This window comes from Cuculus canorus, chromosome 2 (genome assembly GCF_017976375.1).
Source record: "Cuculus canorus isolate bCucCan1 chromosome 2, bCucCan1.pri, whole genome shotgun sequence".
Taxonomy (NCBI): domain Eukaryota; kingdom Metazoa; phylum Chordata; class Aves; order Cuculiformes; family Cuculidae; genus Cuculus; species Cuculus canorus.
In genome coordinates this window covers 64,098,770-64,115,358 of record NC_071402.1, presented here as the reverse complement: position 1 = coordinate 64,115,358, position 16,589 = coordinate 64,098,770, and the positions used below count along the sequence as shown (strand labels likewise).

At 44.1% G+C, this 16,589-nt stretch overlaps 2 protein-coding genes across 2 annotated transcripts; one reads left to right on the top strand and one right to left on the bottom strand.

Annotated features, from left to right (window-relative positions):
• Positions 1–382: 382 nt before the first annotated feature.
• SEC61B (SEC61 translocon subunit beta) lies at positions 383–7,345 on the bottom strand. The gene is made up of 4 exons (XM_054060416.1): positions 7,273–7,345; positions 7,041–7,138; positions 4,896–4,997; positions 383–715 (listed from the first exon to the last, which is right to left on the bottom strand). The coding sequence occupies exons 1-4, from the start codon at positions 7,273–7,275 to the stop codon at positions 628–630; spliced, it is 291 nt and encodes a 96-aa protein (XP_053916391.1). The 5' UTR covers positions 7,276–7,345; the 3' UTR covers positions 383–627.
• A 210-nt stretch (positions 7,346–7,555) lies between these two features.
• ALG2 (ALG2 alpha-1,3/1,6-mannosyltransferase) lies at positions 7,556–12,990 on the top strand. The gene is made up of 2 exons (XM_009564216.2): positions 7,556–7,956; positions 9,737–12,990. The coding sequence occupies exons 1-2, from the start codon at positions 7,624–7,626 to the stop codon at positions 10,637–10,639; spliced, it is 1,236 nt and encodes a 411-aa protein (XP_009562511.2). The 5' UTR covers positions 7,556–7,623; the 3' UTR covers positions 10,640–12,990.
• Positions 12,991–16,589: the final 3,599 nt, after the last annotated feature.

Sequence of the window (16,589 nt, the reverse complement as noted above, 5' to 3'; positions counted from 1 at the left end):
TACCAGTTCATGTTGTGCCTGCAGCGCAGTTTGAAAACCAAGCATATTTATATACTTTTATGTATAATAAGCACTAAGTAAAGCTTAATGTGTATTTACAGACTAAATCCAGCTATTTTTCTGGAGCTAACATGACCAACTCAACCAGTGTACCCTCAGCTTTATTTCAACAAACACTACCATAGCATGTTCGTGTGTCTGATTTTGCCCCTCCCATTCACAAAAAACGATATTCTAGCATAGAATTATATACACTACAGAAGAATATGGTTTGAACTGTCAAATGGCATTTACTTAGAAATGTGGTTATATATAAAAATGACAAGTATAATGTTTTAGTTGTGATATGTTGGAATAGGAGGAAAAAATACAGTTAAGACTGTTAGCATTTCCATATACAACTTTTATTGCAATACCTGTATTCTAAGTGTACAGATACAAATATAAAATGACCGATGACAAACTTTAAATATGCCCAATTAGCAAACTGAGAAATCCATTCAGTATTAGAGCCAAAGTTGACAGGACTTCAACAGGTGATAGGAAGCTTCCTGAGTCTCTCTTCAAGAACAACCAGGATCCACCACATTTTGGTCCAAAATGTAAGCTTTAAGTTGGCAGCTGAGTCTATGAACGGGTGTATTTACCCCAGATGTGCAGCATAAACACAGAAGCAATAAAAAGAAGACTCATGACCAAAACTGGAACAGGCCCACTAAAAATAAAGAAAAAATATATTAACACAAAAAAAGTCTACTTTGTCCAAAGGCCAGTCATTATCAGCCAAGCAAACTCATCAGTTCATAAGCAACTGTATGAGAAAACTCTTCTTGTCATAGAGATACCCTAAATCACACCGAAATGAGACAGCCATCTCTATCAAAAACTGCTGCTGCCTCTAAGTTTCTGAAGATACAGTTTTACAGACCCTGTGTTACATAATTACGAAGCACACTATAATCCCCACTTATTTACAAAGTAGTTAATGGTTCATTATTACTTATCATTGTGAAAACAATGTCTGGAAAATTATCATCTGTATTTACTACTTGGATAGCCACCTGAGCAGAGATGTAGTCAGATACAAAAACGAAGAGAGTCCTCTAGCGGCTACTAAAACTTTGGCATAAAATTGACATTAGCTATTTTTTCAGAGGCTTTATTTCGTTTGAAAACAATGGCAGCAGTGGGTGAGAGACAGGGACTTCCGTATTTTGGAAGAGACACACAGAAGGTCAATGTTAACACCATCATTTAACCATTACCTAAAAGGTACAGATGAACAAATTTCTTAAGTTTTTCCCTTCCCACTTTAACACACTGTTTAGAAATTATACAGCGATGCTTTTAAAAACCCTTTTAATCTTACAGTACATGTTCGGAGACTAAATTGGCTGTTTGGCATTGCTCCGAGGCACAATTATACGCTCACTTACACAATTACATGCACTAAACACTGCTTCATACAACTCACTTCATACAATCTCATGCCTGATTTTCAACCTGCTAATGGGCAAAACACTATGAATTCTGCAATCCAGCAGGGATTACACTCCAGGTTACTGTTTATATGCAGGTAAATGTTACTTGAATACAAAGTTTAAAAAAAAAAAAAAAAAAAAAGTCATGGTCCACCTACTTCAAAAGTTCATAATTGTAATCTTTTGTTGAGTTTTAAAACTCAATTATTACCTATCATACTTAGTTTTATTTGGGTATGGAGAACCCTGAACACAGACATAAAGCGTTTAACAAATAAACCAAAGATAAAACATGCAAAATAAGAAAGTTGGCAAACAATGACTACATAAGCAACTCCTGTCAAGGGATACCTTTCACTAAGCAACAGAATGTACTCCTCAGTCCCTAGTATTTTGTACATGCTTGAAGTTTGTCCTACATAATATAAATCATGACAGCAGGTGCACAAAGTCCTTGCACTGTATCTCAATTACTCTTTAATTCATTTCAGCCTTTAGTAGCAGTAATACACAAGCCACTCTCTGCCAAAGGCGCAGAGAAGCAATAACTAGAATAGAACACGGAAAAAAAAAAGGGCGATTGTGCATTTCTGTTTGTTTGGGGTTTTTTTTAAACATGCCAATGACACTGGTCCCGCACAGAATAATCAGCTTTCTGATACTGACACGTGCATCTCATTTCCTCCACTCGCAAAGACAACCTACTGAAACCTTCCATTTCTCCTCCATACGCCTGAATCTTCCCAGCCCAACATGCAGTTCAAAATAAGTGAATAAACAAAATAGAATCCATCACCTCTGAAGATCTGGTACTCTGCATTCTCAGAATGTCTTTCATAGGGCTGCATATTATACCATGAGCCCAATTTGATTATCATGGCTCAACAGGAAACACTGCCTATAGCTCATTAGGCCAGAAAGCTCAAGACAAGATACACGAGCCACAGGCACCAAGTGCCTCAGAAAGAGCAACAAGTTTGGGTTTAGTCTTCTTTGCAAAGTATGCAATGTTCCATCTGAGTTTTATAGAGAAAAATATCATATCCCACTCTCAAACAGATTCTTTGCAGCTCCCTTTTGCTAATATTGTTTTCAAAGACATACATTTCATAGCATCCTGTACTACAGATAAACGTACTTTCCTGAGGCAAACCAAACTTGCTTATTCAACATATTTAGTACTTCTGACGTTGAGTATAGATACCAAATACCTGAAGCATCAGAGGTATATTTGGGCACAATATAAAATATAAAACTTTTGATCTATAATGCAATTCTCCTGACCACAGCTAGCATGAAATAACCTGTTCTACGGTGTTTCTACAGATTTTTTTCATAGTAATTTGAAGAGCTCAAGTTTTATACAACATGAGAAAACCCACAAAAAACCCACCACCAAGCTAAGCCTTCCAACTGCTTTATGCAGTAGCGATTACAATCAGTTTTAAAAACAGCTTTGGCTGACACTCTTTACTGAGGCAACCACAACCCCTCCATGATCCATTTTCATTTTTAAGCCTACTGAATAGGTCAGAGATGATAGCAACTGGTTGCTATGGAAAAAAACATACACAGGAAAACACATGGAAAGCTGCAAGCAAGACAGTTGCTCCCTAGCCATGGTTCAGAAAGTGTTACATGTAGTGTGCAGGTGGTTTGTAAAACTAACTCACTTTTACGTATTTGTTTCTTCCATTAAAAGCTTGACCACAAAGCTACTCATTGAAGCTTGCAAAAACCAACTCCCAGTGTTCCAAAGCCTTCAAATTGGGAACCACTGTGTTGCAACATAAATAAAGGGGAAAATCTACCTACTGATCTGCTTGTAGTGAAGATTAGAACAACTGAGCGGCCATTCAACATCAAAAAAGAAATCAAAAGATTCACAAGGAAACTTAACTGAAATTGGTAAAGCAGCTTTGACAGCTTGTATCACAGATCTATTGAAAAAGAAATCTACCTAATGGTAGAACACTTCTGTTGCTTCTTACTTTAGTTTTATTAATTTTTTTTTAATTGAGTTTTAGTAGAACAAACAACCCAGAAAATAGTTGTCTTTCCTATCTGCATAGATTTGCTCTAGAACACTACTGTTGCTCACCGTCTTCTTTGCCTTGTCTCCTCTCTGAATTCAGAATAGAAGAAGTAAGACCTGCAGCAGCAGAGCACCACTACTTTGTCAGTTTGCTGTATAGCTTCTGGCTTTTTAAAGTGTCAAGCACATAGGATAATGAAAACACATAAGACAACTTCAGAGGAAGGGTTATTCATGGAAAGAACACCAACTAGACTATCAGCAGCCCTCCTCCAAATGTTCTGGTTCTGCAGCCAGCAGCAGCCCTCTCAAAGAGCCACAAAATAAAATACTAACGGATTCTAGAAAAAAAGAAGCAAAAGGAACATTCCTGAGTGCCTTGAGCCTCTTCAGCCCAGTAAGAACAAGAGGCCATAAAGTACGTGCAAGAAGTACAGACTCCCACTCAATGTATGACTTAGCACACACCCATCAGTGGAAAGACACGCTCCACCTTTATTACCCAATATTCGTCCACAAAGCTTGTTTGGGAATCTGATCTGAATGTCTCAAACTGCCCGAAATTTAAAAAGTTAGGCTCCCTTTACAGTTTAAGGGACAATAACACCAGGTAATTGACCATAATCTCGGAATGTTCATCTTGTAAGAACAAATATATGCAAGGTATCAGAACGATGCTTGCTTTGCAAGCTTAGATAAATTATTTTATCTTCAGCCTTTTTAACAAAAACACCTGAGATTTTGCAAGCATATGGCCTATCAATTATACTATGTTTTCAAGAGAGAAGTGCAGGATTACAGCATGTTTACTAACAAATAAAAAGAAATTAATTAAAACAGAATAAAAACATGCACACAGATGCCTAAATTCACTGTGACAATTAATCTTTCATAGAATCATAGAATAGTTTGGTTTGAAAGGCACCTTAAAGATCATCCAGTTACAACCCCCCCTGCCATAGGTAGGGACACCTTCCATTAGATCAGGTTGCTCAAAGCCTCATCCATCCTGACCAGGAGCACCTCCAGGGATGGGGCTTCCATTGCTTGCAGTCTTCAAAGACCATTTAAAGTGAGTCTAGGCAATCAAAAAATGTAATCTGCACCTACCTTTTTAAAACCACTACAACTTTGAAAACTTACTTCTCCAGGTTTACAGATTAAATAAAATATTTCACTCCAAATCTATGTAAATTGACATTCATTCAGCATGTTTTCCCATGTAGAACAGAACATCAACCTCCTCCTTCTAAGGTCCCTTCCAACCCAGATCACTCCCTGATTCTACAATCTCTCAATTCAAAGACTGAAAGATTACATAAATAGCTGAAATATATATCCCCCCACGGCCGCCACCACCACCCATATATCCAACTTACACTTTGAGCCCTGGAGAGTCCTCGGTGTAGAATCGCCACATCCCACCAGTACCTGTGGAAGTGGCACGGCCTGCACTTCTTGTCCCGCAGCTGGCATTTTTCCTTTAGGGGATAATGGAATGAAATAAAGACCAAAACACATTAGCAGTCTGCCAGCTCCTAGCACTAAGCGTCAAAAGAGACTGCAGAAGGAAGACACTTGTACCAGCCAGGCACGCAGTGGACACAATGGCTGAATCATAGAACGTCCTGAGTTGGAAGAGACCCACAAGGATCATCAAGTCTAACTCCTGTCTCTACATTGGACAACCCCAAGATTCACACTATATGTCTGAGAGTATTGCCCAAATGCTTCTTGAATACTGTCAGGCTTGGTGCCATGACTGCTTCTCTGTGGAGCCCGTTACAGTGCTCCACCACCCTCTGAGTGAAGAACCTTTTCCTAATATCCAACCTAAACCTTCCCTAGCACAACTTCCGGCCATTACCTCAAGTCCTATCACTGGTTACCAGAGAGAACAGATCAGTGCTTGGTCCTCCTCATCTCCTTGTGAGGAAGCAGTGAACTGCAAATAGGCCTCCCCTCAGTCTCCTCCATGCTGAACAAACCAAGTGACTTTAGCCGTTCCTCATATGGCTTCCTCTCTAAGCCCTCCAACAACTTTGTCGCCCTCCTCTGGACACTCTCCAGTAGCTTGGCAGCCTTTTTATACTGTGGTGCCAAAAACTGCACACAATACTCAAAGTAGAACTGCACCAGTGCGGAGCACAGCAGGACAATCACCTCCCTTGACTGACTGGCAAAGCTATGCTTGATGAAGCCCAGGATATCGTTAGGTCTCCTGGCTGCGAGGGCACACTGCTGGCTCATGTTGAACTTGCCATCGAGCAAAACCCCCAGTTCTCTTTCCACAGGGCTGCTCTTCAGCTTCTCACTGCCCAGTCTGTGTGTATATCGAGGATGGCCATGCCGCAGGTGCAAAATCCGGCACTTAGAATCATAGAATAGTTTGGGTTGGAAGGGCCATGAAAGTCATCTAGTCCAACCACCCTGCAGCAAACAGGGATGTGTTCAAATAGATCAGGTTGCTCAGAGCTCCATTCAACCTGACCTTGAATGACACCTTGAGCACCTACTACCTCTCTGCACAGCCTGTTCCAGTGTTTCACCACTCTAAACGTAAAAATTTCCTCCCTAATATCTAGTCTAAACTTCTCCTCTTCTCATTTGAAGCCATTACCTCTTGTAATATTGCTACAGGACCTGCTGAAAAGTTTCTCCCCCTTATATTTCTTATAAGCCCTTTTTAAGTACTGAAAAGTTGCAATAAGGTCTTTTCTTCTCCAAGCTGAACAACCTCAACTGTCTCTCAAGTTTTACCCTTGTTAGACTTCATGCAGATGGCACCTGCCTCTGCAGGACTTGGAGCTTGTCCCATGGGAGCCCTTTCCGGCACCTAGCTCTGCTGCATGATGGAGCCTCTACTGGATGGTGGAGCCTGCTCCACAGGAGCCCATTCCCACACCTACCTCTGCTGGATGATGGAGCCTGCCCTATGGAAGCCCACTCCCACACCTAGCCCTGCTGGATGGTGGAGCCTGCCCTATAGGAGCCCATTCCCATACCCACCTCTGCTGGATGATGGAACCTGTCCTATGAGAGCCCATTCCCACACCCACCTCTGCCAGACAGTGGATCCCATCCCATGGGAGCCCATTTCCAGACCCACCTCTGCTGGATGACGGAGCCTGCCCCATAGAAAACGCTTTGCACACCTGCCTCTGCATGACTTGGAGCCTGCCCCACAGGAGGCCTTTGCCACACCTACCTCTGCTGGATCAGGGAGCCTGCCCCACAGAGGCCGTTCTCACACCCACCTCTGCTGCACAGTGGATTCCATCGCACAGCATCCCATTCCTACATCCATCTCTGCAGGACAGTAAATCCCACCCCACAGGATCCCATTCTCGCACCCCCCTGTGCCGCACAGTGGATCCCGTCCTGTGGGATCCTATTCTCACACGGTGGATCCCATTCCCCAGATCCCAACCCACAGGACCCCATTCCCGCATGCTGGATCCCATCTAGTGGATCCCATTCTGGCACGCTGGATCCCACCCCACGGATGCCGTTCCCGCACCCACCTCTGCCGCACGGTGGATCCCGCGGCGCGGGGAGCCACCGCCTTGCTGGGAGAGCGGCCGGCGGATCCGACGCTGGTGGCGCTGGGGTTGGGTCCTGGCTGCGGAGAGAAAGGAGAGCGGGGAAGGGGTGAGCGGGGAAGGGGTGAGCGGGGAAGGGGTGAGCGGGGAAGGGGTGAGCGGCGCGGGCAGAGCGAAGGGAGACGGGGCGCCGCGTCCCCGGGCGAGACCTCACCATGGCGAGCGCGGCTCTACAATCGCTGCGGTGCCTCCGGCCACGTCGCTCCCCGCCGCAAGCCCCGCCCCCCACCGCCCCGCGCTGTCCCCCGCGCTGCCTGAGCGGTGCCTCCCGCCTTTCCCCGCCCGCTCCCCTTCTCCCCCACCGCCCCCGATCGAGCTCGCCCCGCCGGAGCCTCGAGCGCTCCCGCTGGCCCCGCTGCCCCCGGGCTGTGGCTCCCGAGCCGTGCGGGACGCGCAGGCGGCGGCGGGGCCGCCCGCGGGGAGGAGCGAGCGGGAGGACCCGGTGGGAAGGCTGACGTGGCGCCCGCGCCTCCCTCCGTGGGACAGTGGGCGCGCTCCCGTGGCCATGGGGGCAGAGGGGGAGCGGAGCGGGGCCGCGCCGTCCGTGCTGTTCCTGCACCCGGACCTGGGGCTGGGAGGCGCTGAGCGCCTGGTGGTGGACGCGGCGCTGGCGCTGCGGGAGCGTGGCTGTCGGGTGCGGCTCTGGACGGCGCACTACGACCCGGGGCGCTGCTTCGCCGAGACGCGCGGCCTGGATGTGCGGCAGGCGGCGGGGTGGCTGCCCCGCAGCCTGGCCGGCCGGGGGCATGCCCTGTGCGCCGCCCTCCGCATGGCTTTCCTGGCGTTCTACGTCCTGGTGCTCAGCGGGGAGCGCCCCGATGTCTTCGTGTGCGACCAGGTGCGGGGAGGGGGGGGAAATGTGCGTGTGCCACCTGCGGCCCCGGAGAGAGAGTGGGGGAACGGGGCAACGGGGAGGGCTGGGGGGTGAGAGGTCGGGGGAGAGAGTGGGAGCTGGGGACAGACCCGAGGGGTGGCGCAGAAGCATAGGATGTCCTCGGTTGGAAGAGATGCATGAGGATCATAGAAGCATAGAATAGTTAGGGTTGGAAGGGGTCTTAAAGATCGTCTAGTTCCAACCCCCCTGCCATGGGCAGGGACATCCCACTGGATGAGGCTGCCCAAGGTCCCATCTGACGACTCCCAACTCCTGTCCCTGCATAGGTCAACCCCAAGATTCACAGCATGTGTCTGAAGACGTTATCTAAAGGCTTCTTCAGTACTGTCAGGCTTGGTGCCGTGACTGTTTCCTTGGGAACCCAGTGCTCCACCACCCTCTGGGTGAAGATCCTTCTCCTAATATGTCCACTTGCCCAGGGCAGGGGGGTTGAAACTAGATGATCTTTAAGGTCCCTTCCAGCACAAACTATTGTATGATTCTATGATGGATGTATGAATATCCAACGTAAATCATCAGCACCTGCTCCTCCTCCTGTCCTTGTGAGGAAGCAGTGAACTGCTGTAAGGTTTCCCCTCAGTCTCCTCCAGGCTGAACAGACCAAGTGACAGCTTGCTCCTCATATGACTTGCCCTCTAAACGCTTCACCAACTTTGTGGCATCCTCTTGACACTCCCCAGTAGCTTGATAGCCTTTTTATATCGTGATGCCCCAAACTGCACACAGTACTCAAGGTGGGGCCACACCAGTGTGGAGTAGAGCAGGACAATCGCCTCCCATGACCAGCTGGCACTGATGCACCCCAGGACATGGTTTGCTTTCTTGGCTGCTGGGGCACTTGCCATCAACCAGAACCCCCAGATCCCTTCCTGCAGGGTGGAGGTGTTGGCAGGGGTGGGAGGAGGCCCAGGAGGAGGAAGGGGTGCTGACAGGGTGCAAGGTAGCTGAAGCGAGCAGCTTGGGCTTCCCTCTGCTTGTATCAAACTGAGTGGCTAGCAGGACCATGGACGTCATCTTTCATGTGTACTCTGCACTGGGGAGGCCACATCCTCAATATTGTGTTCCCTTTTGGGCCCTTGACTGCAAGAAGGATATTGAGGTACTGGAGTGTGTCTAGAGGACAACGAGGCTGGTGAAGGGGCTGAAGCACAAGTCTTATGAGGAGCAGCTGAGAGAAGTGGAGTTGTTTATTCTGGATAAGAGAAGGCTGAGGGAGGGCCTTATTACCGTCTACAACTACCTAGAAGGAGGTTGTAGCAGGGTGGGTGTTGGTCTCTTCTCCCAAGTGACAAATGATAGGACAAGAGAAAATGGACTTAAATTGTATTAGGGGAGGTTTAGATTGGGTATCAGGAAAAATGTCTTTACTGAAGGGTTATCAGACACCGGAACAGATTCTATGATCCCAGCTCTCCACTGGTGGTGGTGGACCTCAGTGGGAGTAGGTATATTGGCAAGTCTCAGGTCTTGCTGGGGACTGGATCGTAGAGGGAGTCTTGATAGCCTTACAGGCTGAGGTGAGGGGGGGAAATCTGCAGCTGCACCAAGAGGTCCTAGGTGGGGGAGTGTAGCTTTGTCTACTCATGGAGAGGAGAGGGAGAACGCGCTCAGGTTGCAAAGGGCTGGCTCTCAGGGCATGGCTTTGAAATTGCACGTACATGCCGGCAGCACTCATGCAAGTAACAGACATTTCCTCTTTTCCTGTTTCTTGTGATTGTACTAGGTGTCTGCTTGCATTCCTGTACTTAGACTGGCCAGACCCCGTAAGAAGGTTTTGTTTTACTGTCACTTCCCTGATCAGCTTCTGACCAAGAGAGAATCTTTTCTGAAGCGCATCTACAGATTACCACTCGACTGGCTGGAAGAGTACACGACTGGCATGGCAGACTGTATTGTTGTGAACAGCATGTTCACTGCCAGTGTGTTCAAGGACACGTTTAAGTCCTTATCACACATAAACCCTGATGTCCTCTATCCATCGCTCAACATCAGTAGCTTTGAAACAGTAGTTCCTACAGACATAATGGACCTGATACCGAAGAAGAAAAAGTTCTTGTTTCTTTCCATTAATAGGTATGAGAGAAAAAAGAATCTGCCATTGGCTCTTGAAGCTTTATGTGAGCTTCGAGGAAGGCTTGATTCTCATGAGTGGAATGAAGTTCACCTGGTTATGGCAGGTGGTTATGATAAAAGAGTTCTGGAAAACGTGGAACACTATGAAGAGCTGAGGAGACTTGCATCCAAGCTTAATGTTAATGACCATGTCACTTTTCTGAGATCGTTCTCAGATGAACAGAAAATCTCTCTTTTTAGTAACTCTGTATGTGTGCTCTATACACCAAGCAATGAACATTTTGGCATTGTTCCTCTGGAGGCAATGTACATGAGATGTCCTGTTATAGCAGTTAATTCAGGTGGTCCTTTAGAATCAATCGTGCATAATGTTACAGGATTTTTGTGCGATCCTGTGCCAACGCAATTCTCTGAGGCCATGTTAAAAATTGTGAGAGATCCTCTCTTAAAGGACTCAATGGGAGCAGCTGGGAGAGTCAGAGTTATGGAAAAATTTTCCTCAGAAGCATTTGCAGAACGCCTGTACCAATACATACGCAGATTAATACAATAGAATTAGAGTCCCATAGTGCATTTTACAGCTTTGTATGTCTCATTTGTACAGGGGACTGGTATTGATCATGACTGTAATGAAGAACCCAAGACTTCTGAATTTCCTTGTTATTTTCCTTGTGCTGCCTTTTGTCACTTGATACAAAGAACAAGCAAAACATGTCCCGCCGTCTCATTAGAAGGTTAAAATTTTGGTGAGCTAACTTGATCTGATCTGCCATTGTGGGAGTTCCTTCATGTACTGTGCCTTGGAAAAATTTATAATTAAATGGCAGTAACTTACTAGGAAATTACTGCACGTTTTACTTTTAATACTGTATGGTGTGGCTGATTCAGTTTACAAATATGGGTTGGTATAGATAAGCATAGCTTTATTCTTAGGTATTTAAGATGTTCATCAGTAATTTTAAAGTAAAAGAGCTATTTTGGCTGAAGTGTGGAGAGAATTTCACAGGCCAACCAACTGCTTGTTTAGAACACTATTAGGGATATGAATGGTATGGTTTTAAAGTGATTGACTTTTTCCTTACTTAAATTGCATCATTTAGTCACACTGAGTGTCACAAACAGTTGTACAAGTGTGTGAGCAGGAGGAACCTGAGACGAATAAAACCAACAACATCGGACTACCTCAGGCAGAAATGTTAGTGCTGAAATTCTGCACCTATGCCAGTATCTGCAGTGCTTAAGGATGTAATTTTACTTCCATAGTTTCTGATTTATAGAGACTTAATTGATATCCCCTCTATTCAATGTTAAATTCTAAATGAGAGCACACTTCACAAAAAAGAAATTGTTAATCTAGAACAGGCAATAAAGACATTTTATTCTGCCTGGTTTTGTGGTAACTTTTCAGTATAACTTTGTTGAATAGTTTTGCTGGGAGATACTTTTATCCTAATGCAGTGACTGCAGATGTGACAGTAATTTAGTTTTCTTCAAGTGTAATACAAAGTCTGGGGACAGGAATATCTGTTTGGGTTTGGATTTTTTTTTTATCTACCTCTCTTTTTAGCTCATCAGTATTAGTTGTTTATTCTGTTTGGTTTCCAATAATCCGTACAGTTGAATTTTTAGTCTGAAAATGGATGGAGTAACTATACAACTTCCTCATTCTTTGAAATCTGATTTTATCCATAAAATACAGCTTGGTAGTCTGAGTTCTGCAATTTGTATTTAAGATGGTTTCAGACATTTTCATGCTCAGTACCTCACAACAGAGAGACCAGTCTTTCTGTTGCTTAGGACTGCAACCCAGGTCTCAGTATAAGGCTTCTATTTAGAGTAAAACTAACAAAATCCACAAATAAACTCTGTCCTTGTCTTTAGTTAGAGAGTTGGGATGCAATAATGCTTATTGATCGTGGGTTGGGAGCAAGTAGGCTCATAGGCCCTATTTCCAACATTTCTGTTCTGCTTTTTTCCAACTGCTAACTAGATACAGAGTCTACAAGGACCTTGTGATACCATTTGGTCTCTTCTGTGTTCTGTCCACCTTCAGTTGTTTTGCAGATGGTGTGCTGCATAGCCTGCCTGATAACTATGTAGTGGTATTCTTGGCATCATCATGTTCTCCAGTGCTCAACAGGCACACAGACTATGCCAGGGAAGTCCCGAGTCACTTGCAACCATGTGCCTCAATATCAAATTCCAGATATTTGCTCTTTCCAACAGCACAGGGTGGTGTTCCTGGGGTACTTGGAGGACCCCAACTGCTAGCATGTTGGTCCCAGGTAGATTCAAGGCACTTTAAGCTGTCGGGCTCCTGTGAAGGGGCAGAAACACCCATTCTTCTTTTAGACTAAAAATATGAAGCACCGCCAATGGAGGTAGAGGGGCAGATCAACCCATGTATCAGATTGTCCCTGCGATGTTCCTTGAGGGCTGCTGATTTGAACCATAACAAAGCCTAGATGCTCCAAAGACCATCAAAGAACTTGGTGGGCAGGAGGTGCCACCTCCTGCAGAGGAGGTTAGAGAAGCCTATAGATCTGCCTCTGCAAACTGTTCACAGTTCCCCTCAGCGTTTGGGGTTAAAACAGAAACTGCAGGGTGGCCATGAGGTCACATCTTGTGACACGTAGGTAGCTGCAAGGAGGCTGTGAGGTCAAGCCCTGTCATAGTCTGAGGGCCAGGCTCTATGGTAATCAGCTCAGGACCTGAGAAGACCTGAGCTAACTGTTTCGGAGCAACAAGAGCAAGACTCTTCCACAACAGAGAAAAAGCCAGGAGCGGCCACAATGAAGGCTAGGAAATTATCTCACTGAGAAGGTGCAGACCCATAGCTCTGGACTGGGTAGCTAGAGAAGAGATGGTGTCAAAAGAAGACCTTATCAACAGTTCAGTGATCATCAGGAAGAAACAAGGTAACGTGACAGGTCCAGGTTCAAGCCAGGAAAGCCAAACAGCTCAAGTAGAGGACTAGAAAGAAGTACACCTACAATACAGCTCACACGGAAATGGACAGCCCTGGCCTGAGCATAAATGGAGCCTCTGTACCCATGAGCAGTGGGTGTGGGTGGCAGCCACAGGTGGGACTGGTCAGGGCCAGTAAGGCCTGTTGGTTTGATGATTACTGGACTGTTAAGAGACCTTATCACTGCCACCAAGCTGCCTGGGTACAGTGAAGTTGTGCCCTGGCCAGTGAGGTCACTCTCCTGTGTGCTGGGATAACCCTTGGCTCCTGGCTTATGTGCCCTTGAGGCTCTCTGACAGCCGAAGGACTGTTGAGCCAGTTGTGGCTTCTCTGTGTTATTCAGATGGGTATCTCTTCCACTTTTTCCGTTTTGACATTCATGGAAGAGTTTTGTGGAAAAAATCATGGAAAGTCCCAACTATGAGGACTTCCACGGTTTAATTCCCCATTGCATGACTACCTTCTTCATTCTGTTTTGAATCTACCTCCTGCTTGCCTCATTTTAAGCCTTGTAATTTTTCTCTTAGAAGTGACAGTGAACAACTAAATTCTATCCATCTTCTCAACACCATTCATAACTTCAGTTTAGTTGCAAAGTCCTCCCTTTTTCCTATCCCTTCTCACTTTCTCCTCCTGGAGGGGAACTCCTGAGCTGCTTCTGCCAGTGCCCACTTCCTTGGCAGGTGATAAGGCAGGAGATACAAAGATGTTGGGATTTTTTCTTGTTTAATTGATCTGCCCTAGGTTACCTCTTGACAGGGGAAGTACAAATCAACTCCTCTTTCACTCTTTGTGGTTTAGGTTCAGTAATCCTCAGTGATCCTGGGTGGATTGCATCTTGAAGAATAACATTACATCAGTAGAGATTGCCTCAATTGGTTGTTTTTGCTGTGTCCAGTATTTGTCTTAATTTTCTGTCTTAAACCATTGAGTGCTACTGCTATGCATGAGGAAATATGCACGTAACTATGCCCTAGTAATTGCAGTGACTTCTTTTAGTTTCAGAAGTGCAAGTGCTCAGTCAGTTCCTTATTTTGTGCCAGTGTAGCTTTGATTCCTCTCTGCTTCCCCTTCTCTGTTTTGGAAATACAACATGAATCTTGATTATGCAAGTAGAATGCATGATGTACTTGTCAGTGATGAGCCACCTGTCAATTAAAAAGAAGCAGCTCCATCATGAGAGGACAATAAGTGCCTCCATATTTTACAAGTCAACATGTTCTAGGGGATATCGTGTTCATTTTGTTGTGCTGAGTCTAGGCCAACACAATACAAGAAAACAAGTCTGACCAGTGTTGACTTTCCAAAATGACAAATTTTTAAAGCAATAATTATATTTTCCCATTCTGAACCTGTTAGAAAACCATACTCTTTGTGTGTATAACTTTCCTTCTCTCTATTTCAATAAAAATTTTTAAGATAATTTCATTTCAATCAAATTACAAATATCTTGTGCAATCTGCTGTCAGAAGAAATATTAAGTGTTGGACTAGTACAATTAAATAAATTATCATTAACCTACAAGAATATGAAGGTTTTAAAATCATATCCAACCAGTGTAGTGTGAAGGGTGATTTAACAAGAAGAAAATGGCTGCAAGAAGGAATTCAGTCCTGTCCTCCCAATATTTGTACATCTTTCTACCTTTGTTTACAACTCAAATATGTAAAAAGAAGCCAAATAAAGTTGTTTAAGGCACAAGTTGTTTAAGGAAAAAAGTTGTTTAAGTTTTTTAAGGAAAAAATAGAGACAGAGTGTGTACTGAGATACAAGGTATGCACAAGGGAAGGCAAGAGAGGTAATTAGGCTTTAGCGTTTCTCCACTTAACAGTACTATGGGCTGGAAAATGGAGATACGCAGTTTTCCTTTTTCAGGTTAGTTTTAATACCTCTAGTAAGTAAGATAAGCCACAAACAAATAATTTCATATACATAATTTTTATACTCTTTTTCAGATTATAAAAAGAAATCAAAGAAACAGCAATCTCAGGATTAAGCCAGCCTCTGACACTGCTTTTTTCCCCTCTCCCCACTCCCTCCATTACTATTTTATACAATTTTACTCAATATAAAAAATTTATAGATTTTAACATTTACATGGAGTCTATAAAAGCCTCATGCTACATTATCATATTGCTAAACTTTACTCTTTTTTATTATGACTATATTATTCTGTCTCATGGATTAAATGGCTGATATTTTATTTTGAATAGTAATTTATTATACAGTTATTATCACAGGGGTATTCTTAATGAAACAATAACTGTAGAATACTGAAAAAATATAGTATCATCAAAGGGTTATGTTCAATAGCATGAACATTAACACAAACAGTAGAGGAGGAAAACAGACATTTTAATTATAGTTACCTTTATCTGCTTTTATGATGAAAGTAGAACACGTGACCCAAAAAAGAAATAAATCAGAGGTTAGTCTCTATTGTTTTATGGATGTGCAGTTGTTCCGTACCACTTATTTTATGCCCAAGATTAAGTGAGTTGATTCCAGATTTTTGCACTGTTAGTCATATGAGGAAACCAACAAGTTTGACCTCATGAACTCTGAGACATATCTATTAACATTATAGTATCTTTGTAACTCCAATCGCTGTGCATTAAAAGAGGAGAAAAAAAGTAATGATTCAGAATATGAAAAAAGAAATCATTTGGAGTTGTTTTACATGGAGAAAGGGAACAAAAGTTGTTAAATTTTAAAACTCTTGTGTAAGCTAATCAATCACCTGGGAAATTAGCCTTCAAACAACCTGCAGTCCAACTACAAGCACAGACCACATTTTAATTTAATGAACATTTCCCCTCACAATTATACACAGAAATCCTGTGCTGTACAGTAAGATTTATAAAAGACAAAAAAAATGGGATGCTGAGATGCTTTCTTCAGTTATTCCCAGGAAAAGGTTAAAAAAAATTGTGTCTCACAGTATTTACAAGAGTGTAAAACAAATCACAGGAGCATCACACTATATCTGATTTACTCTTCTTTAAAATCCTGATCCTGGCCTAGTATTAGCTCTGTAAACAAACTTACAGCTGGAAAAGGTGCTGCATATAATCAAAAAGAAACTCTGCAAGGACAGATGGCAGGAAGAGATCCTGCCATCACATCGTCTAGTAAAACAGGACAAGAGTATTATGGAAGAATAGGAATAGGAATACGTATTATGGAAGAATAGGAATACATTCCTAGCAGGAATGTATCTCTCCTTGGCATCCCCTCTTCTAGCATTTGCTACATAACACAGACCATTTGCCTCCTTCATCCCTCTTTTAGAAAACCTTTTCTTCACAAAGTGAAACTCAAGAAGACTCAATGGCAAAGGACTGCTCAGAGAGACCTAGTGACTGCTCAGGCAAAGGAATGCTCAGAGGGAGCCTAGCAGGACATTTGACCCTCTGCCAAGGTAAGAGAAATCCAAGCAGAGTTCCTACAGGAGCAGCACAGGGGATGCAGCAGCTGAATGAAGATGCCTGATGTTGTAGTGCGGGTTCATCAGAGGTAAGGGAGAATGAACCCA

Excerpts from the sequence above, each read along its gene's own strand:
- SEC61B (XM_054060416.1), bottom strand. Across the intron at positions 4,998-7,040 it reads GGATCCACCGTGCGGCAGAG|GAAAAATGCCAGCTGCGGGA; the intron begins GTGGGTGCGGGA and ends TATCCCCTAAAG. Across the intron at positions 716-4,895 it reads GACTCTCCAGGGCTCAAAGT|TGGGCCTGTTCCAGTTTTGG; the intron begins GTAAGTTGGATA and ends CTTTATTTTTAG.
- ALG2 (XM_009564216.2), top strand. The coding sequence starts at position 7,624 with ATGGGGGCAGAGGGGGAGCGGAGCGGGGCCGCGCCGTCCGTGCTGTTC. Across the intron at positions 7,957-9,736 it reads ATGTCTTCGTGTGCGACCAG|GTGTCTGCTTGCATTCCTGT; the intron begins GTGCGGGGAGGG and ends TGATTGTACTAG.